This window comes from Gadus morhua, chromosome 11 (assembly GCF_902167405.1).
Source record: "Gadus morhua chromosome 11, gadMor3.0, whole genome shotgun sequence".
NCBI classification, from domain to species: domain Eukaryota; kingdom Metazoa; phylum Chordata; class Actinopteri; order Gadiformes; family Gadidae; genus Gadus; species Gadus morhua.
In genome coordinates this window covers 20,828,900-20,854,934 of record NC_044058.1, presented here as the reverse complement: position 1 = coordinate 20,854,934, position 26,035 = coordinate 20,828,900, and the positions used below count along the sequence as shown (strand labels likewise).

The 26,035-nt window shown below is 39.5% G+C and overlaps 1 protein-coding gene across 1 annotated transcript; it reads right to left on the bottom strand.

Moving 5' to 3' along the window:
- Nucleotides 1–18,064: 18,064 nt before the first annotated feature.
- Nucleotides 18,065–26,001, bottom strand: LOC115554236 (aromatic-L-amino-acid decarboxylase-like). Its single transcript, XM_030370890.1, has 14 exons — nucleotides 25,865–26,001; nucleotides 25,190–25,395; nucleotides 22,922–23,035; nucleotides 22,482–22,601; nucleotides 21,926–22,060; nucleotides 21,659–21,802; nucleotides 21,435–21,501; nucleotides 21,177–21,271; nucleotides 20,812–20,879; nucleotides 20,225–20,301; nucleotides 19,929–19,948; nucleotides 19,710–19,808; nucleotides 19,309–19,410; nucleotides 18,065–19,039 (listed from the first exon to the last, which is right to left on the bottom strand). Exons 2-14 carry the CDS (start codon nucleotides 25,388–25,390, stop codon nucleotides 18,821–18,823), a joined length of 1,461 nt encoding a protein of 486 aa, XP_030226750.1. The 5' UTR covers nucleotides 25,391–25,395; nucleotides 25,865–26,001; the 3' UTR covers nucleotides 18,065–18,820.
- Between the last annotated feature and the right edge of the window lie 34 nt (nucleotides 26,002–26,035).

Sequence of the window (26,035 nt, the reverse complement as noted above, 5' to 3'; positions counted from 1 at the left end):
GAAGGCAACACATTAAACCCACATTCAATACCTTTGTGAAACCCTCAGGGGTGTCCTTATCAAATCAAAAGAGAAAATGCAGATGACACGTTCATAAAATAAATTATATAGATATCAGTGCCAAACTGTCTGAGAAAATGTGCAGCTTCCTAATGTGGGACAGTCATTTGCCTAATGTGGGACACTGTAAAGTCTGTGTTAAAAGGTCTACATAAACCATGGTGCACCTTCATTCATGAACGATAGCAAAACTTCCTCAATAAGTAATTCTGTAGGTTATTTTTACGTTCAGTAATTTCATCATTTGCAATGTTGTTCTTGTTAAAAAAACAAGGTTTGGAAAATTATGATGAACGTTGGAAAATTGAGCATCATCAAGCAAATAAAACAATATGACGGTTTTGATGCATTTATTATGAACTCATGAAGTATATTTAAAAGGTAAATATATAAAAATGTTGCATAGGCCTATTACAATATAACTAACAACAGCAGATAGGCCTATTACAATATAACAAACAACAGCAAATAAAAACAGCAGATAACAAATGGCCTGCAGAAGTTAATAAGTTGCTACATTTCTGGGAACAGGCAACCTTTACATGTAAAGGCATTGTCGTCGTCAATCTCACCATTGTCCTCTGCACAGCTTTCATGAAACCAATGGGAACAGACTGCACAAGAAACCCACTCCTCTGTCGACTTGGGGTCATCTGAGTCGCCATAAGAATGCTGACAAACATTACACGGAACCTGGTTGACTTGACCGACTTTCTTGAGTGTTTTCTTTGCTGTGGATTGCTTCATCGATTTATTTGCTTGCTTTTGCTTTTGCTTGATTTTCAGGGCTTTTTCTTTAATCAAATAAAAGTGGTCTTTACTGGTGAGATCATATGGCGGTGGCTTTGCCCTCTGGCGGCTGGTTGTGGGCCGTTCTCTGACCGGAAGGGTGATCAGAGATTTAAAGGAGACCTCTGACTGTGTCACCACTTCAACTTCGTGTGCCAGAGGTGGTGGGGTCACAATGGCGGACAGAAGGAGGTGCTGTGGAGATTGGCAAGGAGGAGAGCTTGCTGGCTGAACAGCATCATGCAGAGGGTGGCTGGGTGGGTGGGTGTGCTCGGAACATTTCTTGATCATAGAAATCCTCATCATCATCATCCCTGTTATCATCACACAGAGGATGGCTCGGAGTTGCGATTGCAGGCTCTAAGGGTCTCTCCGTGGTTTCAGATGGCATGAAAATAATTTTTTCTTCATCTTGTCTGGGTTGAATGGGAATATCCCTGATGAAATCCAGCCTGGGCATTTGAGGGCGTTGCAGCTTGCTTCCAGGCCTTGGAAAACAATGACATGAACATGCCCTGTCCAGACGCTTCCCTCCACTCTCCCTGGTGACCCTTCGTCCCCCAATCCTCCAGAAATGTTTTAAACTCTTGAAAAGAGCTCTATCCGCAGGCTGCAGATAGTGTGTAGTGTGACGCCTCGTTTCCACATACGTATGTTTTTCGTGTCCGTGCTTCCGTAAATTTACGGAAGGAGTCGCTAGTGTTTTACGTACGGGCATGAATTTATTTACGGACAAAAGATGTTAGAGAAATCAGCGGATTGCTTACTCCGGGTAGGAAATGAGTGCCCAAATGAAGGAGTTCAAGTACCTAGGGGTCTTGTTCGCGAGTGAGAGTACTATGGAGCGTGAGATTGGCCGGAGAATCGGAGCAGCGGGGGCGGTATTGCGTTCGCTTTACCGCACCGTTGTGACGAAAAGAAAGCTGAGCCGCAAGGCAAAGCTCTCGATCTACCGGTCGATCTTCGTTCCTATCCTCACCTATGGTCATGAGGGCTGGGTGATGACCGAAAGGACGAGATCGCGGGTACAAGCGGCCGAGAGCAGTTTTCTCAGAAGGGTGGCTGGCGTCTCCCTAACTCGGATTAGAGCCGCTGCTCCTTTACTTAGAAAGGAGTCAGCTGAGGTGGTTCGGGTATCTGGTAAGGATGCCCACTGGGCGCCTTCCTTGGGAGGTGTTTCAGGCACGTCCAGTGGGGAGGAGAGCTCGGGGAAGACCCAGGACTAGTTGGAGAGATTACATCTCAACACTGGTCTGGGTACGCCTCGGGATCCCCCCGTCAGAGTTGGTCAATGTGGCCCGGGAAAGGGAAGTCTGGGGCCCCCTGCATGAGCTGCTCCCCCCGCGACCCGACCCCGGATAAGCGGATAGGAGACCGGTACTTTGGAACATGAGGATCGACATATACAGAGATAAAAACAAAACCAACAGGCTTGTAAAGAGATCGCTGAGGAGTTTGGCCTGCAAGGTACTTAGCCTACAAGTTTTGTGAAAAACATAAAAACTTTCATACGGTATCTCCGTAAAACGACGGCGAAAGTTAAATTTTTTGAACGTATATTACGGACATACCGGACAGAAATGTTACGGAGGGGAGGAGTCTCGGAGGAAAAACGGACATTACGGAGAATCACATAGGAATGAATGGACTTTCGGTCGGAGACGGTTGGATCGCATACGAGAATGTACGTATGTGGAAACGAGGCGTGAGGGGGAAGGCTAAACAACACACATACATTGTTGGCTTTCATCAAATTCAGAAATTCAATGTTGTACACATGGGAGGAGTGGCCATCAACAAGGAGCAAGTAGGGTCGTGGATCATCTTTGGGCAGGCTTCGGAGAAAAAACTTGCCCCATTCAGTGAATAATTCTGTGTTTATCCACCCGTTATCCGACATCCTGAGGAAGGTATGTTCGGGAGCCCCAAAGAGCCAATCTGCCTTCATCCTCTTGCCCTTGAAGATTACAAGGTTTGGGCCATAGCCACCAGCAGCGTTGATGCTGGAAAGGCAGGTTGAGGTTTCTCCTTTCTCCCCAGCAGTGATCTCAAAACAAGGTGACCCAGCCTCGGCAACCAACCTAGTGGAGAGGAAGTGATCCTGGAACCCAGTCTCATCACAATTCCAGATATGATCTGGAACATTCTCCAACCCCAGTCTGTCAATTGTGTCCTGATAGTTTTTAAACCACGTATTCACAACAGTGGGGTTGAATCCAGCAGCTCTATGGGCTGAGAGAGCCTCGGGTTTCCTGATCCTGAGTTTCTGGTTGCGTCTCAAAAACCCCAAAACCATTTGTAACCAGCCTTTTCCTTTACTTCACTGGATCCCCTGATTCCTTTCTTGGTGGCAAACTGGTAGGCCAGTTGCTGTGTATCATTCATCCTCAGGGGGAATCCTCTTTTTGCTAATGTGACTATCATCTCCCCAAGCTTCCTCATCCTCACTGCTGATGATCGGCTTTCTCCCTATTGTGTGCTCAGAGATTTTATGAACAAACATTTCATAAACACATTAAGAAAAAAAGTAGCATGATTATTTTGATAATAATTAATTTGTACCCTTAACACCAATTTGGTCAGAACTGTATGTCACTGACCTTCTGGTAGCTTTCACAGCAGGTACTTCCTGTTTGATGATTTTCCCGCCCTGATTTATGACTGGACAGTTCAAAGGTTAAATAATTAGTCATAATAACGTTAGTCATAATAACGATAATCCTCGTGTTTTTATGAATCACTACCGTTAATATATAATTGAATAAATCGTCCCTTATTTGTCCCTTTGCATCGACCAATCACGAGGTGTTTCGAAAGGCAGACTGGGTTTCGCAAGGCATACTGCGAAGCACAGTCGCAACTCGTAAGGCACTGCGGTCAAGCCAGCCGACTCATCAAGATCGGCGGACAAGCCAGCCGACTCAGTTTTTTGCCGTACCTGTATATACTAGCCATTACGGTAATAGCGTCTCAGAACTAGTTTCAAATAAAAGAATTCGTCGGGTACATACAAAAAGACAGTCAATAAAAGCAAATACTATCAAAGGAAGTGTACGGCCGTTGTGGTATTTACTTTCAAAATAAAAGCCCACCAAACATTCCAATATGAGACATATTGCATATGATTTTGGATACGATTTAAAAGAAAATGCCCTGTTATTCCAGGGTCATCTTACTGCAGGGCGATAGTTCAAGACCCCACAGGGTCACCCAAGAAGTTTCAGGACATTCTGATGCGTAGTTTCAAAATAAAAGCCCACCAAATATGAGACATATTACATATGATTTTGGATTCGATTTAAAAGAAAATGCCCTGTTATTTCAGGCTCATTTCACTTCAGGGTTATAGTTCACGACCCCATGGGGTCACGCAAAAGATTTCAGAACATTCTGATGTGGAGTTTCAAAATAAATGCCCACCAAACATTCCAATATGAGACATATTACATATGATTTTGGATTCAATTTAAAAGAAAATTCCCTGTTATTTCAGGCTCATTTCACTTCAGAGTTATAGTTCACGACCCCATGGGGTCACGCAAAAGGTTTCAGAACATTTTGATGTGGAGTTTCAAAATAAAAGCCAACCAAAGTTTCCAATATGAGACATATTACATATGATTTTGGATTCAATTTAAAAGAAAATGCCCTGTTATTTCAGGCTCATTTCACTTCAAGGTTATAGTTCACGACCCCATGGGGTCACGCAAAAGGTTTCAGAACATTCTGATGTGGAGTTTCAAAATAAAAGCCAACCAAAGTTTCCAATATGAGACATATTACATATGATTTTGGATTCAATTTAAAAGAAAATGCCCTGTTATTTCAGGCTCATTTCACTTCAGGGTTATAGTTCACAACCCCATGGGGTCACGCAAAAGGTTTCAGAACATTCTGATGTGGAGTTTCAAAATAAAAGCCAACCAAAGTTTCCAATATGAGACATATTACATATGATTTTGGATTCAATTTAAAAGAAAACGCCCTGTTATTTCAGGCTCATTTCACTTCAGGGTCATAGTTCACAACCCCATGGGGTCACGCAAAAGGTTTCAGAACATTCTGATGTGGAGTTTCAAAATAAAAGCCAACCAAAGTTTCCAATATGAGACATATTACATATGATTTTGGATTCAATTTAAAAGAAAACGCCCTGTTATTTCAGGCTCATTTCACTTCAGGGTTATAGTTCACAACCCCATGGGGTCACGCAAAAGGTTTCAGAACATTCTGATGTGGAGTTTCAAAATAAAAGCCAACCAAAGTTTCCAATATGAGACATATTACATATGATTTTGGATTCAATTTAAAAGGAAATGCCCTGTTATTTCAGGCTCATTTCACTTCAGGATCATAGTTCACGACCCCATGGGGTCACGCAAAAGGTTTCAGAACATTCTGATGTGGAGTTTCAAAATAAAAGCCAACCAAATTTTCCAATATGAGACATATTACATATGATTTTGGATTCAATTTAAAAGGAAATGCCCTGTTATTTCAGGCTCATTTCACTTCAGGATCATAGTTCACGACCCCATGGGGTCACGCAAAAGGTTTCAGAACATTCTTATGTGGAGTTTCAAAATAAAAGCCAACCAAAGTTTCCAATATGAGATATATTACATATGATTTTGGATTCAATTTAAAAGAAAATGCCCTGTTATTTCAGGCTCATTTCACTTCAGGGTTATAGTTCACGACCCCATGGGGTCACGCAAAAGGTTTCAGAACATTCTGATGTGGAGTTTCAAAATAAAAGCCAACCAAAGTTTCCAATATGAGACATATTACATATGATTTTGGATTCAATTTAAAAGAAAATGCCCTGTTATTTCAGGCTCATTTCACTTCAGGGTTATAGTTCACGACCCCATGGGGTCATGCAAAAGGTTTCAGAACATTCTGATGTGGAGTTTCAAAATAAAAGCCAACCAAATTTTCAAATATGAGACATATTACGTATGATTCTGGATTAAATTTAAAAGGAAATGCCCTGTTATTTCAGGCTCATTTCACTTCGGGATCATAGTTCACGACCCCATGGGGTCACGCAAAAGGTTTCAGAACATTCTTATGTGGAGTTTCAAAATAAAAGCCAACCAAAGTTTCCAATATGAGACATATTACATATGATTTTGGATTCAATTTAAAAGAAAATGCCCTGTTATTTCAGGCTCATTTCACTTCACGGTTATAGTTCACGACCCCATGGGGTCACGCAAAAGGTTTCAGAACATTCTGATGTGGAGTTTCAAAATAAAAGCCAACCAAAGTTTCCAATATGAGACATATTACATATGATTTTGGATTCAATTTAAAAGAAAATGCCCTGTTATTTCAGGCTCATTTCACTTTAGGGTTATAGTTCACGACCCCATGGGGTCACGCAATAGGTTTCAGAACATTCTGATGTGGAGTTTCAAAATAAAAGCCAACCAAAGTTTCCAATATGAGACATATTACATATGATTTTGGATTCAATTTAAAAGAAAATTCCCTGTTATTTCAGGCTCATTTCACTTCAGGGTCATAGTTCACGACCCCATGGGGTCACGCAAAAGGTTTCAGAACATTCTGATCTGGAGTTTCAAAATAAAAGCCAACCAAAGGTTCCAATATGAGACATATTACATATGATTTTGGATTCAATTTAAAAGAAAACGCCCTGTTATTTCAGGCTCATTTCACTTCAGGGTTATATTTCACGACCCCATGGGGTCAGGCAAAAGGTTTCAGAACATTCTGATGTGGAGTTTCAAAATAAAAGCCAACCAAAGTTTCCAATATGAGACATATTACATATGATTTTGGATTCAATTTAAAAGCAAATGCCCTGTTATTTCAGGCTCCTTTCACTTCAGGGTCATAGTTCACCACCCCATGGGGTCACGCAAAAGGTTTCAGAACATTCTGATCTGGAGTTTCAAAATAAAAGCCAACCAAAGTTTCCAATATGAGACATATTACATATGATTTTGGATTCAATTTAAAAGAAAACGCCCTGTTATTTCAGACTCATTTCACTTCAGGGTTATATTTCACGACCCCATGGGGTCACGCAAAAGGTTTCAGAACATTCTGATGTGGAGTTTCAAAATAAAAGCCAACCAAAGTTTCCAATATGAGACATATTACATATGATTTTGGATTCAATTTAAAAGCAAATGCCCTGTTATTTCAGGCTCATTTCACTTCAGGGTTATAGTTCACGACCCCATGGGGTCACGCAAAAGGTTTCAGAACATTCTGATGTGGAGTTTCAAAATGAAAGCCAACCAAAGTTTCCAATATGAGACATATTACATATGATTTTGGATTCAATTTAAAAGAAAACGCCCTGTTATTTCAGGCTCATTTCACTTCAGGGTTATATTTCACGACCCCATGGGGTCACGCAAAAGGTTTCAGAACATTCTGATTTGGAGTTTCAAAATAAAAGCCAACCAAAGTTTCCAATATGAGACATATTACATATGATTTTGGATTCAATTTAAAAGCAAATGCCCTGTTATTTCAGGCTCATTTCACTTCAGGGTTATAGTTCACGACCCCATGGGGTCACGCAAAAGGTTTCAGAACATTCTGATGTGGAGTTTCAAAATGAAAGCCAACCAAAGTTTCCATTATGAGACATATTACATATGATTTTGGATTCAATTTAAAAGGAAATGCCCTGTTATTTCAGGCTCATTTCACTTCGGGATCATAGTTCACGACCCCATGGGGTCACGCAAAAGGTTTCAGAACATTCTTATGTGGAGTTTCAAAATAAAAGCCAACCAAAGTTTCCAATATGAGACATATTACATATGATTTTGGATTCAATTTAAAAGAAAATGCCCTGTTATTTCAGGCTCATTTCACTTTATGGTTATAGTTCACGACCCCATGGGGTCACGCAATGGGTTTCAGAACATTCTGATGTGGAGTTTCAAAATAAAAGCCAACCAAAGTTTCCAATATGAGACATATTACATATGATTTTGGATTCAATTTAAAAGAAAATTCCCTGTTATTTCAGGCTCATTTCACTTCAGGGTCATAGTTCACGACCCCATGGGGTCAGGCAAAAGGTTTCAGAACATTCTGATCTGGAGTTTCAAAATAAAAGCCAACCAAAGTTTCCAATATGAGACATATTACATATGATTTTGGATTCCATTTAAAAGAAAACGCCCTGTTATTTCAGGCTCATTTCACTTCAGGGTTATATTTCACGAACCCATGGGGTCACGCAAAAGGTTTCAGAACATTCTGATGTGGAGTTTCAAAATAAAAGCCAACCAAAGTTTCCAATATGAAACATATTACATATGATTTTGGATTCAATTTAAAAGCAAATGCCCTGTTATTTCAGGCTCATTTCACTTCAGGGTTATAGTTCACGATCCCATGGGGTCACGCAAAAGGTTTCAGAACATTCTGATGTGGAGTTTCAAAATAAAAGCCAACCAAAGTTTCCAATATGAGACATATTACATATGATTTTGGATTCAATTTAAAAGAAAACGCCCTGTTATTTCAGGCTCATTTCACTTTAGTGTTATGGTTCACGACCCCATGGGGTCACGCAATAGGTTTCAGAACATTCTGATGTGGAGATTCAAAATAAAGCCAACCAAAGTTTCCAATATGAGACATATTACATATGATTTTGGATTCAATTTAAAAGAAAAAGCCCTGTTATTTCAGGCTCATTTCACTTCAGGGTCATAGTTCACAACCCCATGGGGTCACGCAAAAGGTTTCAGAACATTCTGATCTGGAGTTTCAAAATAAAAGCCAACCAAAGTTTCCAATATGAGACATATTACATATGATTTTGGATTCAATTTAAAAGCAAATGCCCTGTTATTTCAGGCTCATTTCACTTCAGGGTTATAGTTCACGACCCCATGGGGTCACGCAAAAGGTTTCAGAACATTCTGATGTGGAGTTTCAAAATAAAAGCCAACCAATGTTTCCAATATGAGACATATTACATATGATTTTGGATTCAATTTAAAAGAAAACGCCCTGTTATTTCAGGCTCATTTCACTTCAGGGTCATAGTTCATGACCCCATGGGGTCACGCAAAAGGTTTCAGAACATTCTGATGTGGAGTTTCAAAATAAAATCCAACCAAAGTTTCCAATATGAGACATATTACATATGATTTTGGATTCAATTTAAAAGAAAACGCCCTGTTATTTCAGGCTCATTTCACTTCATGGTTATAGTTCACGACCCCATGGGGTCACGCAAAAGGTTTCAGAACATTCTGATGTGGAGTTTCAAAATAAAAGCCAACCAAAGTTTCCAATATGAGACATATTACATATGATTTTGGATTCAATTTAAAAGAAAATGCCCTGTTATTTCAGGCTCATTTCACTTCAGGGTTATAGTTTACGACCCCATGGGGTCACGCAAAAGGTTTCAGAACATTCTGATGTGGAGTTTCAAAATAAAAGCCAACCAAAGTTTCCAATATGAGACATATTCCATATGATTTTGGATTCAATTTAAAAGAAAATGCCCTGTTATTTCAGGCTCATTTCAATTCAGGGTTATAGTTCACGACAATTTGAATTGTATTTAAATATGCTACAGTGGTCATTTGTTTAGCCAATTCATGTTAAACAATTAGGGTTTTGATTGACCCGACCCGGCCCGCCGATATTTCCCACCACTATCCTTGAGCCGGGTCGGGCCGGGCCTTTGATCGAGCGTTTGTGTTTTTTTTGTTTTTGTTATCATTGCTTTATTGGCCTAATCTGAGGAGAGGGTTATTTTAAATCTATGCCATAAACAGAAATATTATAGGCCTTTATTACACGGGTCTTCTCAATGCCGTGGAACGCTCCGTTCACTTGCATGGGTATTAGTCCGGTAACAACCCCAGCGTCTTCGGTTACTAAGCGACGTCAACGTCTTTGGCGGACTATTTCACTGCTGATGAAAGACACACCATGTGAAGTTATTTTTCTAAATAAGATTTGAAAAGCTTTGGAAGTTTTACAACACTATTTACATGGTTTTTGAGTAGTACACTAAGAAGGGGGCGTTCCAGTCTGCGTAAACAGGAACCCCCACCACACGAGAACGCCCATTTGTGTCTGCAGTGGGATGATATTGGCAATAGCGAGCACTAAATGATTCCACAAAGCCAAACAGACCATGCAAACCCAAATTATCCCCAGTGACCTGGACAATGGTACCATGAATAACACTTTCAGACATGGAGATGTTAAGTCCCTCTGTCTCAAGTACTTTTATATCATTCACCAGTGGTTCAAGTATCAGATTAAAACCATAACGTTTTATGTCCTGTGCGTGGAAAAGAGCACATAAATGAATATTAATCAAAGCCGATTTAAAGATTGGGGGAACATTTCTCAGAGTGAAATAAATAGCCCCTAATTTATGGATACCCTTTTTAGAGCCCAAGGGATTTGCTCATTCAAAGTCGTCATAAAATAGTTGAATCTGCAATGCATCGTTCTCTTTAGAAAATAACAGATTTTCTTTAAAATAGTTGGCATCTCTTATGTCTGTATAAACACCTTCTTTGGGAATGTGCCTGGGCTTGAACATGTTGGTCAGTTCTAGGTTATCAAAAATGTTCTTAAGCGTTTCTAGGATGGGAACATATGACAACTTATCTGTTATAATGACCTGGTCATATGTCCCAGTAGATTTGTTTCTTCTGCTGTCAAATCTTGTGCCGAGCACCTTTTCAACAGGTTCAACGTTTCCCCATTTCTCTTTGAAGTGTTTGTTTCGTTTGGTTTCTGTATTCAAGCATGTGAAGGGATTTCCATTTTCCAACTGTTTGAAGGATTCCTCTATTTTATTCTTATTTTCAGTGTCCTAAGGAGATAAGCACTGTAAAGCTGCATCTTTAGCCTGACTATTAATCTAAAAAAACACTTCTTCCATGGATGAGACAAAAATGTTTACAGTAGACTGACTTAATCCAGCTGCCTTGAGTTGTGCAACAGCAGAGGCACACGTATCAAGAATTTATAGAAGGTTCAGATGATGTTGGCGTCTCATCTACATTACTTGCCACAACCTCTCCTGCACCGTTTAAAGTAACATCAGTTTCAGCCTGCTGGTCTAAATACTCTGTGTGCCTGGTGTTTAAATGCTTCTTAAAACCAGAAAAAGTACAGAACACAGATCCACATCCAGTCTGAACACATTTAAGGCGAAGGTTTCTTCCAGTCAAGTAACCATGAACTAAACGTAAGTGCCTATCAAGCATATTGGAACTTTTTAATTCAGCCTGACAAACAAAGCACCTCATGATGGAGGAAAAACCTCAGGCACTTATTGAGTAACCTTGCCCTTACTTCAGCAACCCGAGGACTCTCCTTCACTTTCCCAACATCGATGTTGTTCACCCTGGTCTGGATGAACATGTACATGTTATGGAGCATGGAGTTGTATGATGTGCCGAACACAAAATGGGCCTTAAACAGCTCATCGAAAGCCCCTAGAGAAGAAGTTGACCTGCAAGGTATGGCACTCCTATCCAGAATGATCAAGAACTGGTGGACTGCAGCCTTCCTTACTCAAACAGCCAGGAGATATGGTTGAGCGCTGCGGTAGTTATGGTGTCGAGATGTTCTTGGATGCTTGTTCCAGTCTGAGAAGATACACATACGACAAAATTAACTTGGTTGTTATGTAATCATTAAATATTTGTTATATATTATTGCTAAGAAATATGCACACATAGATGATTAAATGAACATGTTAGTAACTTCAGGCAGTGTTTTCTTGCCCTGTGGATTATATGTGTAATTTCCCTCTTTGACCACAAGGTGGACTCCAGTAGTATTTTGTAAATGTACCTGTTTTGTTTCTTTGATTGACCCTTTGATTATTTCCTGGAAGCTTCTAGAAGTTAGCTTGAGCTAATTGTATGTCTGTATTTTAGTCCTATGGTGTTTGGGTGTGATGATGGTGAAACGTGTTGGCTAGCTGAAGAATGCAAGAATGCATCTGTTTGAAGACGACAAGTGCGACATTAAACATCTGTGAAAAGAACCGAGTCTTGCGTGTATCAATGGACGTTACAATGGATGCAATAGTATAATAATGAATAATCTTTATTTTAATTAGGAAAAATATAAACCTTCTTGATGACAAGATGTTTCTCTGCTTGGGACGCGGACTCTTTCCCTGGTCTCTTCCGTCCCTGGGTAGAAGGTGGAATCAGGTGTGACAGCAGTAAAACCGATGAGAGGTCACTGTCCCAACCTGTAATAACACCAGTTTAATGTTTACAGGCTTGAATTGTGTGAACTCTTAACATTACAATTCATCTGCAATGTAGGCCTAAGCATTTTCACAAAAAAGAATGGAGTTAATGGAGTTTGACACTGCATATTTAACACTGGGGAATTGACTGTGTATATGGTATCGTATCACATCTGCAACAGGCAGATTGAATATAATTCTTCAATTGAAAAGTAGAAAATAAGTGTTTGGCATTTTTACATGTATGCATTAGATGGTAGCCTTGTGTAGTACGGAAGAGGATTAGGGCCACACATGTAAAAAAAAAATAAGTTCTGACTTTATTCTCAGAATTCTGAGAAAAAAGTCAGAATTCTGACTTTAATCTCAGAATTCTGAGAATAAAGTCAGAATTCTGACATTAATCTCAGAATTCCGAGAAAAAAAGTCAGAATTCTGACTTTAATCTCAGAATTCTGACTTTTTTCTCAGAATTCTGAGATTAAAGTCAGAATTCTGACATCAATCTCAGAATTCTGAGAAAAAAGTCAGAATTCTGACATTAATCTCAGAATTCTGAGAAAAAAGTCAGAATTCTGACTTTAAAGTCAGAACTACGGGTATCTGTAAGGACCAACCTCCGTGGGAGAGACACTTTGCTTTATGCAGTAGGAGGAAACCTATGGAAAGACAAGAAGGCCACAATCCGGCCCTAGAATGGCGCGGTAAAAGTGCAAAACCTGTGCGGTTTGGCAAGAATTCCGTACGGTTTTGAATGACTAATAGCCGCGGCTATTAGTCATTCACTCCGGCTATTAGTTATTAACTCCGGCTATTAGTTATTCACTCCGGCTATTAGGTATGCAGAACGAGCCCTCCCTCTTCTTTGCTTGACCACTAAGTTTGAAGGCTGTCTAACCAATCAGTGAAGAGAAATACCAGACTAAAGTAACGCATTGTCGAGACTAGAGCTGCAGTGCCTCCATGTTTCGCCGTAACATAAAGCTGTGTTGTCTTTACTAGTTTCACTACAATGTAATGACCACCATTAGCTAGTGGAAAATACATTTGTGTCTAGTACACTGATATATTTGTATATGTTAGGCTATATATTGAGATGGCAGTGTTCGAAATACCCGTCAATATTCGGGGATGCACTCATCCCCAGATTGTTCTCGATATGCAGTAGCCAGCTAGGCCATAACATTACAATATTTCATGGATGCAAGCAAGCCAAGACAATAAATCTATATCTATAGCCTACATGACAACACACGCACACACAGACACACACACACACACACACACACACGTTAAACACACTGGTATAGCAATAGGAGCCTGCATTGGCTAAAGTTGTTGGGATGCACGTTATTTTATAACAGGGAGGGGCAAAGTTGTGCATTACAATGCAAACACGACAATAATTGGCACAGTTCTTGCGCACTCAGAAGAACATGAACTGAATAAATGCCAGGTATATAGCATATCGGAGACAGGCACACAATCAGTGCATTTGCAAATAAGAGCCTGCAGTATGACCGTTCTTGTGACATTATTTAACCATCCATCTACAGCTAATACGATCAGACAGATACATCATTGATCACATATAAGCCAACAACAAGCCCAACATCGCCACGGCAGGTGCGCTCTCTCTCGCACATTCACACAATCACTCCAACTTCTCCAACTCCAAGGCAAAGCTGTTTCACCAAGACCACAAACAACCACAACTAACCAGCCTACATATCCACAACAATGCACAACAATCAGTTCTATACATTGCGTCTATCTTCTGTTTGGCGCACATGGCTAATGTGCATACTTGCACAGGACTGTCGGCTCCGCTTGTCAAAAAAATAGAACGTATTTGTGAATAAATGCTTTGAATTCTGAATACTGGACTTGGTGAGCTTGGTGAGTTGGCTATGGGACGTGCACTTTTACCGCGCCATTCTAGGGCCGGATTGTGGCTTTCTTGGACTTCCATAGGTTTCCTCCTACTGCATAAAGCAAAGTGTCTCTCCCACGGAGGTTGGTCCTTACAGATACCCGTAGTTCTGACTTTAAAGTCAGAATTCTGACTTTTTTCTCAGAATTCTGAGATTAATGTCAGAATTCTGACTTTTTTCTCAGAATTCTGAGATTAAAGTCAGAATTCTGACTTTAATCTCAGAATTCTGAGATTAATGTCAGAATTCTGACTTTTTATCTCAGAATTCTGAGATTAAAGTCAGAATTCTGACTTTAATCTCAGAATTCTGAGATTAATGTCAGAATTCTGACTTTTTATCTCAGAATTCTGAGATTAAAGTCAGAATTCTGACTTTAATCTCAGAATTCTGAGATTAATGTCAGAATTCTGACTTTTTATCTCAGAATTCTGAGATTAATGTCAGAATTCTGAGATTAATGTCAGAATTCTGACTTTATTCTCAGAATTCTGAGATTAAAGTCAGAATTCTGACTTTTTTCTCAGAATTCTGAGAAAAAAGTCAGAATTCTGACTTTAATCTCAGAATTCTGAGAATAAAGTCAGAATTCTGACATTAATCTCAGAATTCCGAGAAAAAAAGTCAGAATTCTGACTTTAATCTCAGAATTCTGACTTTTATCTTAGACTTCTGAGATTAAAGTCAGAATTCTGACATCAATCTCAGAATTCTGAGAAAAAAGTCAGAATTCTGACATTAATCTCAGAATTCTGAGAAAAAAGTCAGAATTCTGACTTTAAAGTCAGAACTACGGGTATCTGTAAGGACCAACCTCCGTGGGAGAGACACTTTGCTTTATGCAGTAGGAGGAAACTTATGGAAAGACAAGAAGGCCACAATCCGGCCCTAGAATGGCGCGGTAAAAGTGCAAAACCTGTGCGGTTTGGCAAGAATTCCGTACGGTTTTGAATGACTAATAGCCGCGGCTATTAGTCATTCACTCCGGCTATTAGTTATTAACTCCGGCTATTAGTTATTCACTCCGGCTATTAGGTATGCAGAACGAGCCCTCCCTCTTCTTTGCTTGACCACTAAGTTTGAAGGCTGTCTAACCAATCAGTGAAGAGAAATACCAGACTAAAGTAACGCATTGTCGAGACTAGAGCTGCAGTGCCTCCATGTTTCGCCGTAACATAAAGCTGTGTTGTCTTTACTAGTTTCACTACAATGTAATGACCACCATTAGCTAGTGGAAAATACATTTGTGTCTAGTACACTGATATATTTGTATATGTTAGGCTATATATTGAGATGGCAGTGTTCGAAATACCCGTCAATATTCGGGGATGCACTCATCCCCAGATTGTTCTCGATATGCAGTAGCCAGCTAGGCCATAACATTACAATATTTCATGGATGCAAGCAAGCCAAGACAATAAATCTATATCTATAGCCTACATGACAACACACGCACACACAGACACACACACACACACACACACACACGTTAAACACACTGGTATAGCAATAGGAGCCTGCATTGGCTAAAGTTGTTGGGATGCACGTTATTTTATAACAGGGAGGGGCAAAGTTGTGCATTACAATGCAAACACGACAATAATTGGCACAGTTCTTGCGCACTCAGAAGAACATGAACTGAATAAATGCCAGGTATATAGCATATCGGAGACAGGCACACAATCAGTGCATTTGCAAATAAGAGCCTGCAGTATGACCGTTCTTGTGACATTATTTAACCATCCATCTACAGCTAATACGATCAGACAGATACATCATTGATCACATATAAGCCAACAACAAGCCCAACATCGCCACGGCAGGTGCGCTCTCTCTCGCACATTCACACAATCACTCCAACTTCTCCAACTCCAAGGCAAAGCTGTTTCACCAAGACCACAAACAACCACAACTAACCAGCCTACATATCCACAACAATGCACAACAATCAGTTCTATACATTGCGTCTATCTTCTGTTTGGCGCACATGGCTAATGTGCATACTTGCACAGGACTGTCGGCTCCGCTTGTCAAAAAAATAGAACGTATTTGTGAATAAATGCTTTGAATTCTGAATACTGGACTTGGTGAGCTTGGTGAGTTGGCTATGGGACGTGCACTTTTACCGCGCCATTCTAGGGCCGGATTGTGGCTTTCTTGGACTTCCATAGGTTTCCTCCTACTGCATAAAGCAAAGTGTCTCTCCCACGGAGGTTGGTCCTTACAGATACCCGTAGTTCTGACTTTAAAGTCAGAATTCTGACTTTTTTCTCAGAATTCTGAGATTAATGTCAGAATTCTGACTTTTTTCTCAGAATTCTGAGATTAAAGTCAGAATTCTGACTTTAATCTCAGAATTCTGAGATTAATGTCAGAATTCTGACTTTTTATCTCAGAATTCTGAGATTAAAGTCAGAATTCTGACTTTAATCTCAGAATTCTGAGATTAATGTCAGAATTCTGACTTTTTATCTCAGAATTCTGAGATTAAAGTCAGAATTCTGACTTTAATCTCAGAATTCTGAGATTAATGTCAGAATTCTGACTTTTTATCTCAGAATTCTGAGATTAATGTCAGAATTCTGAGATTAATGTCAGAATTCTGACTTTATTCTCAGAATTCTGAGATTAAAGTCAGAATTCTGACTTTTTTCTCAGAATTCTGAGAATAAAGTCAGAACTTAATTTTTTTTTACATGTGTGGCCCTAATCCTCTTCCGTACTTGTGTCATAACTTCATGGACCGATATTTTTTTCTATGTTTCACGTGTGTTCACAATTGAAACTGGCCATATAAGCTTCCATTATACAGGACCACCTGAGGCTTGATTATAAATCTGGATCAATAATGATGGGTTTCAAATAATTCCCATTCAACAAATAAATGTAACACACTTACACAAGTGTAGTTTATTAATGTCTGAATAAATAACAACTGAAATACATGGTTCATTGGCCGCTAATGAAATCAAGCATAGCCTGCTTGTTGTGTTTGCTCCCTTATCTGGCTAAGCCAATCACTCAGATCTCAAACCCTTTAACACCCACCTCATACACTGTTGGACTGCACTAGATTAAGATTAATCCGCTACATCCAACAGTGGTCCTATTCAGGACAAAGGGTCTTACTGTCACACTATAGTTGGTCCTTTTAGAATTATGATTATCATTTTTTTAAATTGGAATTTGTGTGGCTTATCAAGGCAGACACTTATAAAGGAGTTACGCTTCCCCCTGTCCATTTGTATTTGGCAATCACAGATGTCCGATCAGATTAGGATAAGCTATAATAAAATCACAATGGATATTTTCACAGGCGTAGATAACCCAACACAGGTGTGCTCATCAAATGATGTGACCCCAAATTAGCGTTGTTGTATCCATGTTGTTTGTTTTCATGTACTTATTTTTCTCGCTTTAAATGGCGTACACAGCGCAATGGAAGCAACTCAAAACTGTTTCAGTTGACCAGGATAGTTACGATAAGGGATCGACTCTCATTCTCCTGTACTATAATATGGGAGAGGGCTGTCCAGATAGCAATAATATAAATATGTATCTCAAGTTTCAGATGCCTTTGTAGTTTTGAGGAAAAATTAAGGGCTCATCACCCCTCTCTGATGGCCTTTTGATTTTAAATCTCCAATATTTTACTGTTATAGAAGAGCTACTTGGTTATGGACTGCTTTAGTCTGTGAATGAACCCTCTTCGCTGGTGCGCTTCATTTATAAAGCCTACAGGTTTATTTTATTTTAAGCAACATAATTGCTCATATTATACATTAAAAAGACCTTTAGACATCGTTCATCTTTTGGCAGGTATAGGCAATTTAAAGTCCACCATATGGGCTGAGCCCGAAAGGTCCCTCCGCGATGAAAAAAATAAACTGCTCGAAATATAATGTAAAACTTGATATGGCTCTTGATTACTATCCCGCCACTTGGAAAAATAAAGAATGATCTGTATTTCATACAGTCCATTTTACACCCACACCAACAGTGAACTCCTCTGCTATAAGGAAAGCTCTCAATTTGTTGCGCTATTACAATTTTATTAAAATGTTGATTAAAGATCAAATGAGAGATATTATTTGACGGAATATTATCAATATATGAAAATATGGTGAGAATGTACAAATCCAATACATTTTGTGTGACAATATAAAATAGAATAAAAATTAAGGCGCTGAGTCATGCAAGGTATTTGCATCTATGCATAAATATACATTTATTTTTTTCATTTCAATTTTGAGGGGGAAAAAAGGAAAATAAAAACGTAGCTAGCCATACAAGTCTGGGCCCCCCAAAAAAGTGTTTCAATTTAAATTAAAGCAAAGTGTTCAATTTCAATAAAAGTCTCAGACCTTCTAAACACACCCCGCCACAGAAGCGACCAAGTATTACAATTGCCACACAGTAAATATAAAAGTCAACCCAAGCCTGTTCAGTTGATTACCGCACACCAACAAAAATGAAGGTGACAACTGAAATCATGAAGCAAATATAAATTGATCCATAAATTGTTCGCAGCCTTACTGCTGGTTCTCAAACCCTCATATGCTTACTGCTGACTCAGAAGAGAAGTAGGCCTACAACTAGCCTAAATCTTCCTGTAAAATGTGCTGTCGGTAAGGTAAAAGGTAAGGTATGTAGGTAAAATGGCATAGGCACCTTGGCTATATGTGCGGGAAATGCTGTGAATATATATCTCTATGGTTCTGTTCTGGCTGAAAATGTATCTGCCAGTTTTTGGCAACAATGATGTCATATTCCCTATCCTGACTGGTCAGTTTTCCTTTCCTTCATGATCAAAGAGGTTCTGCAGGAGCTTGCTGGACAGCTCGGTGATGTGCTTCCACGCCTCTTGGATATGGCGCAGCTCGGTGGTCCGCCCGCAGACGACGAAGCGCAGGACGAAACGTCCGCGGAGCGTGCAAGGCACCAGGTGGATCTTCCCCGTCCTGGTGATTTGTTTCAGCAAGGCTTTGTTCAGCTCATCCGAACCCTGGGGGCAACGCATAGTCAGAGAGGAGGTTGAATTAAAGACACTTTGAAAGAATGAACAAACAGACATGATACCATCTGGATGCAATCAACAGGAGTAGTTTGTATTGATTCATTGATTAAGTAGACAAATCTTCAAGTGCAGAGTATGTTTATTTTGGAAAAAATAGTTGCCTTTATTTCATTTGTTCTGGAAGTTATGGCCAGTTAGCCACTGTTTGATAGTGTAGTATAACTTGCATGATGTGCATATTTGAATGCATCTTTTACCTTAAGCCTGAAGCAAACTAGTCCCATGACTACTTCAGCACAGATCTCAAAGTTGTTGTCGTCTCTCACCAGAATCTCAAATGTTTTGGCCAATTCCACATGCTGCAAACAGAAGACATTCTGTGTCTCAGTTCATATTCAGTATAATATCGCCCAACAACCATCAGGGACTTTGGTTAATACAAAAGAAGATTAAAAGATTAAGACATGTATATGTATCTTATCTGCAATAGGTAGATATAATATAATTCCTCAAATGAAAAGTAGAAAAATAAGTATTATGGCAGTAGGCATTTTTACATGTATCCACTAGATGGTAGCCTTGTGTCATTAAATCTTGTACCAATATATACCATACTCATAATATACACAGCAATATTTCTATGCTTCAGTCTGTGTACCTTACGGATGAACGCTTGGAGGCCGCTGAGCCCGTACATGCGGAACACAAACCACAACTTCAGTGAGCGGAACCTCCTTCCCAGGGGAATGACCCAATGCTGAGAGTCAGAGAGGAGCAGGTGCAGAGAAGTAAAAAAAAAAGGTGATATTTAGCATGTATCTATTTATGATATTATAATTATATTATTGTAATTAAACTACAGTTCAGACTATCTTACCATATAATCTTTAACCAGACCTATTGTGTGAAAACAATTTTGAGTTAGATATTGTAATGGACATGGACTTTTGCTGTTTAAGGCCCTTTCGAATAATGTTCTTGTCAGATCTCGAACCCTTTAACACCCACATCATACTCAGTTGGACTGAACTGGATTAAGATTAAGCCACTATATTCAGCAGTGTTCCTATTCAGCACTAACTGTGTAGCTGATCCTTTTTAGACTAACTATTTTTAAGTAAAAAAGCTATTTTGTGGGTAGAGTAGGGCTGATGGAGAGTCTGTTGCACCTACCTGACCCTTGGTTTTCATGTTTCAGGTACTCTGGATCCATTTGGAAAGCTCTGTTTAGGTCTGCGCTTTTTTTTACCCTTAAACAACACAAATTCATGGCTTGTTGAATTGAAAATGGATCAAAAAAAGACATTCCCCATACTGAGAAAAAAAGTATAATAATTATATCTTGGATTTTCTGCAAACCGGTAGTCCAATTGAACACGTATGTAACCAATTTCCATTTAATAATATTTATATATGTCCCCAACTCTTCTTGACGTTGGGCCACGGGGTCCTACATGACGCTAAAGCAAAATAAATGCTAATATAATGCCTGAATACCATAATTGACCAATCAGAATCAAGTCTTTAAATTAGTAAAAATAGTTGTGAGAATGTTTGCATTTCACATAAGAGTGTGGATTGTCAATTCCCAATTTAAAATCTATTACGTTGTGCTATGATGAATACATAAAAAGTCTGATAGAACCTGCACTGAAATTAGTGCAAATTAGGTAGGCTACTTCAAACTGACACTGTGTATTGGATCCACAGTGGTATTTACTCTACCTGGATAATTCAGGTATTGTGGGCGGATTACTTACCACATGGCCGAGCAGTCAAAGTTGACTAGAAGAAATTTGTGGGGGTTGATGTTAAATGAATCTGCAAACTTTAAAAAGAAAGGAAGGAAATGTTATCAATAAATGTTCATTGCATAAAAAGAACTTGACAGGATATCATTAATAATGTAAGCCTTTATTTATTATATTGTTGATACAAATGTATTTGCTTTTGTACTATTTTTTTTTATCACAATTAATTAATTGAACAGTCACATTAAACAAATAATTAAAAATAAGCTACTGAAAGTGGCTAATTTTTATTCTATTGCTTAATTTAAATGGAATCAAACAGATCACAAATAGACAATACAATTACAAAAATTTATAGTAGTAGTATAACATACTTCGACGCCATTCAACAAAGGCCTGAATTCTGGGCAGATAAATGCACATCCAGCATAGGCTGCGTCAATATGCATCCAGATATTCTCTGCATTACCTGGAACAGACGGGCAAAAACAATGATTAGAAGCCACTTCACTCGAGACTCAAACTAAAGTGGAGACATGACCTTTGCTTATGTAAAGAGAGAAATAGGAAACATAGCTCCCATGGGAAAGTAACTGCAACACAACCATTGCATTGCTTTGTGGCCAACTCACATATGGGCCCAAGTTCATCAATTTTATCAAATGCACAACAGGGAGTCGTGCCAAGGGTAGCGCAGAACTGAAAAACACAAAATGAAAGCAAAATAAACATCCAGCTCTTACTAGAGCTGAAAGCAACAATTATGATTCATCATTATGCATCTTGGCTAGAAGTATTGATGAATATCCAATCATTCCATATATGTGTGCTTTAGTCTGTGTGCACATCTCCCTACAAAGAAGGGTATGAATCCAGTGGCCTTGTCCTCAGCCACCATCTTCTCCAGGGTTTCTGCTCTGACAGAGAAGTGCTCATCTGTTGGGACCATCCTCATCACCACTCCGCCAATGACACTGGCTTTCTCCACTGATGAGTGGGCCTGAGGAATAAGGCAAGGACAAGAGATTCTATAGCCTCCATCTTGGAACCCATCATATATTAATATGTGTTTTCCCAAGTATTTCAAGCTGGCAAGATAACAACAGCCCTAAGCAAATCGTACTTCTTCGGAGGTGTAGGCTATCAGTTTGGAAATAATGTCAGCCTCTGATCGTTGAGGATCGGATTCTTGGACACATTTTACTGTTTTGAATCGAGCGGAAAGCAACGCCATCAGAGTCGCTTCACTAGCCGTACCCTGGAAGAATAAATATTATACATATTAAAACATTGTTAAATTAAAAACGAAATTATAATCGGGATAAGTTATGGTACTTGGTTTGGTATCAGGTTTGTTTTCAAATTAACAGTTCCACATTAAAGATGGCTCAACGTTACAGTTGAGCCATCTGAACAATCAAACATTTATTGCTGTAAATGTATGAATAAACAAACATATATAAAAGAGTAAGCTGCATGCGTTCAAACATAATAATAACAATTATAATAATAGACTTATATTGCGCTTTTCTAAATAGTCAAAGACACATTACAGAGTGAAGACAAAATAAAATAAATGTCATAAACTGGTTTGACCTGTAGGGGCCAGTGTATTCCTCTTACCTTAGAAATAAAGGAAATATATACTTTTAAAAGGAAGCTGTTGTGTCATGACTGACCTGAATGACTCCACCTCCCTGACCCTGTGTCTCTGCAAGGAAGTCTTCTGGAAGCTGGAGCATCTTTCCCAGCCAGTCCAACATCACTGTTTCCAACTCATTACATGCTGGATTCGCAGCCTTAACAAAATCAATGATAATATAAAATATAAATGACATATATTGCATTTAATAGAGACATTTTAAATATCAGCTACCCCTCCACTCTAACTCTGTCAGGTTTGGGCAAGGGTGAACGCAATTGCAACGCAACTGTTGTCCATCACTTCACACCATAATACACCATCAAATAAAAACAATTTAAGTGCAGTCTTTCCCGCCGTATCTCTCATTGTTCATATCCATCTTTATTTACATTTGATTCAACCAATCAGAAGGGCTTTCTGGTTGCACTTTTTTCTCTTGTAAATATCAGCACAGTCTGAGAGTTTCTGCCTTACCCATGTGAATCCAACAGTTCCTATGCCGCTACTGAGCAAGTCAGCCAAAATAGATGGGAAAGAAGTGGTACTCGGGAAATAGGCATGGAAGTGTGGGCTTTGCCAGTGGGTCACCTAGAATAACAAATGAGGAACAATTGGCCAGACAAAATAAATGGTTGACTCATTGTCTGTGATTGTTACACACATGTTGCAAGCATAGGCCTACTCATTTTATTTGTATGCTGCTGATCTCTGAGTTTAGTATGCCAATCCTGCAGTTACAGTTCAGTGACTCCAGTAACATATTTGGTCAAAACAGATATGAGGCTTAAAAAAAGGAACACTTTCTGTTCAACCAGATTTGGAACATTTTGCCAGACAAAATAATTGCCTCATTGTCTATGAATGTTGCACACATAGGCCTACGCCTTTTATTGTACCAGTACTGGCTGTACTGGAAAGGCCTTGAGATTAGTGGTGACACATTAATGACCTTGAGAATTCTAGTAGATAATATAAGAGGATGGCATGTCACGGGTATGTTGGGATATTTAATCAATCTTATGTGAAATGTAGTGTTTCTAACAATTAACATTAAATGGTATTTAACAACGTCAATTAACAAAAAAAATAAAATAAAATATACTGTCCTGTGCTGTCTCTATCCCAAAATATATTGGATAGCATCAACAAAAGGTAATGAATATTGAAGAAATAAAATAAATCAAATTCAATCCGTTAGATGGTGGTATTGGCAATGCATTCGGGCCGAATTATTGCCCCAGTCATGAATGTAAGATTACCGTTCTTAATCGACAGAAAGATAATGAGGGGGAATAAATACATGTGAGGACTCACTCCGGGCATAATGACCCTGTCGGCGTCCTTGAGGAGGTCCTCGTAGCTCCCCACTCGCTTCCTGATCAGTCCTTCTACTACACACTCCAACACTTGAGTACTTGCTAAATAAGGTTCAACCCCTTGTAGTTGCCTCTGTTGAGAGCATCGCTTTTGCCCTTGTACAGACTCACGATGTAACTCTCTTGCCAATCAGAGGGGATCTTGTATGGGGGTAGATTTGTGTCTTTATTATGCAATCAAAAAGAATAGGTTTGAGAGCAAAACTTTCCACACTGCAATCAAAAAATAGGTTTAAGAGCAAAACTTTCCACACTGCAATCAAAAAATAGATTTGAGAGCAAAACTATCAATCAAAAAATGTTTTATTGCAAGATAAATTAATGTGATAAAAAAAATATTAATGGGAATCCAAAAGTTTTGTTTGCAAACCCAAAAGTTTTGTTTGCAAATCCAAAAGTTTTGTTTGCGAATCCAAAAGTTTTGTTTGCGAATCAAAAAGCTTTGTTTGCGAATCCGAAAGTTTTGCTTGCGAATCCAAAAGCTTTGCTTGCTGTTGAGCTGAATCTCGTGGGCGGGACCTACGCCGAAAGATGTAAGACACGTCTCTATTGGCCAGTCTCGATCGGAGTGACAGCTTGGCAACATCCGAAAAGCCGCGGCCCCCCGACCGCCTCCAGAAGCAGATTGTCGGCCTGACAGACAGGGTGTTCGTTTGTGCCTCTCAATCCACGGCGGCTTTCAACAACATTGCCCTGGTCTCCTCTGCCATGGTCTCCTTGTCGGCTGACAGGGAGGCCTACGGGATATTCAGGGCGCGCAAGCGCGCGCACGGGACAAGCTCATAAGGCGAAGCCTAGACGGCGTAGCCTACATGAAATAGAACTCCCTCTCTCGTTACTAACTGTGGATGTTGCCAAGCTGTCACTCCGATCGAGACTGGCCAATAGAGACGTGTCTTACATCTTTCGGCGTAGGTCCCGCCCCCCCAGATTCAGCTCAACAGCAAGCAAAGCTTTTGGATTCGCAAGCAAAACTTTCGGATTCGCAAGCAAAGCTTTTTGATTCGCAAACAAAACTTTTGGATTCGCAAACAAAACTTTTGGATTTGCAAACAAAACTTTTGGGTTTGCAAACAAAACCTTTGGATTCCCATTGATATTTTTTTTATCACATTAATTTATCTTGCAATAAAACATTTTTTGATTGCAGTGTCGATAGTTTTGCTCTCAAATCAATTTTTTGATTGCAGTGTGGAAAGTTTTGCTCTCAAATCTATTTTTTGATTGCAGTGTGGAAAGTTTTGCTCTCAAACCTATTATTTTTGATTGCATAATAAAGACACAAATCTACCTCCATAATCTTGCTGGGTACTTCATTTATCCCCAGAAGGATAATGAGGGGGAATAAATACATGTGAGGACTCACCCCGGGCATAATGACCCTGTCGACGTCCTTGAGCACGTCCTCGTAGCTCTCAGGCTCCAGCGGGGCCTCGGAGGGGATCATGGAGCGCAGGTACCCGGGCTCCACGTCTGGGTACACTCGCCTGTGCTCAATGTTCTCCAGGTAGTCCGCCACATAGTCCACCATCTCCTTTCCCCGGCGACGGAACTCTGCTGCGTCCATGGTTACTGTGGAGGTGAGGAACACTTTTTTTATTGTATCATTGTTTTGTTTAGAATGAAAAAGCCTTGTCAGACTTGTCAAACTGCTTGTCAAACAAGGCTTTAGTGGACTAATAAACTAGGCAGATATCATATGGTATCAGATAGGCTATCTGATTCTTTAAAATGAAATGGTACTGTGATAATAAGAGGCCTACTGTGTTTAAAAGATCCTGTTTTAGTTTCACACTCCTCGCTCTAGAATGAAACCCTCTCAAGGACGCACGGTACAGGTGTGTCCAAACAAAAATCGAGCGCCTATAAAAAAACTTTTGCCAGCATACCTTCTGTGACACAGAACCATCTATTAATCTCACAGTGACACTCACTCCTCTCATTGATTGATCCATCACTACATACTACATTCTACTACATTAATATATATTAGATACGTTTGTGTTTCCTCCTGACCGTGCTGATGCATGGGTGTACTTACAATGACAGGTATAACCACGGTTGGATCTGAGCGTTTGCAGCCTGTCCTCTGATTCCTCTCAGATTGGCTGTTAAAGGTGCGCACACACCATCGATGAGGTGCAATCCAATTTATTACAGAAGATGCTGGATGACGATGATGGGGACAGGAGGTAAGCTATTTCACAACCAA

Excerpts from the sequence above, each read along its gene's own strand:
- LOC115554236 (XM_030370890.1), bottom strand. The coding sequence starts at position 25,390 with ATGGACGCAGCAGAGTTCCGTCGCCGGGGAAAGGAGATGGTGGACTAT. Across the intron at positions 19,809-19,928 it reads GTCTGGTTAAAGATTATATG|CATTGGGTCATTCCCCTGGG; the intron begins GTAAGATAGTCT and ends TCTGACTCTCAG. Across the intron at positions 19,040-19,308 it reads TAGTTTGCTTCAGGCTTAAG|GGTTCGGATGAGCTGAACAA; the intron begins GTAAAAGATGCA and ends CGTTGCCCCCAG.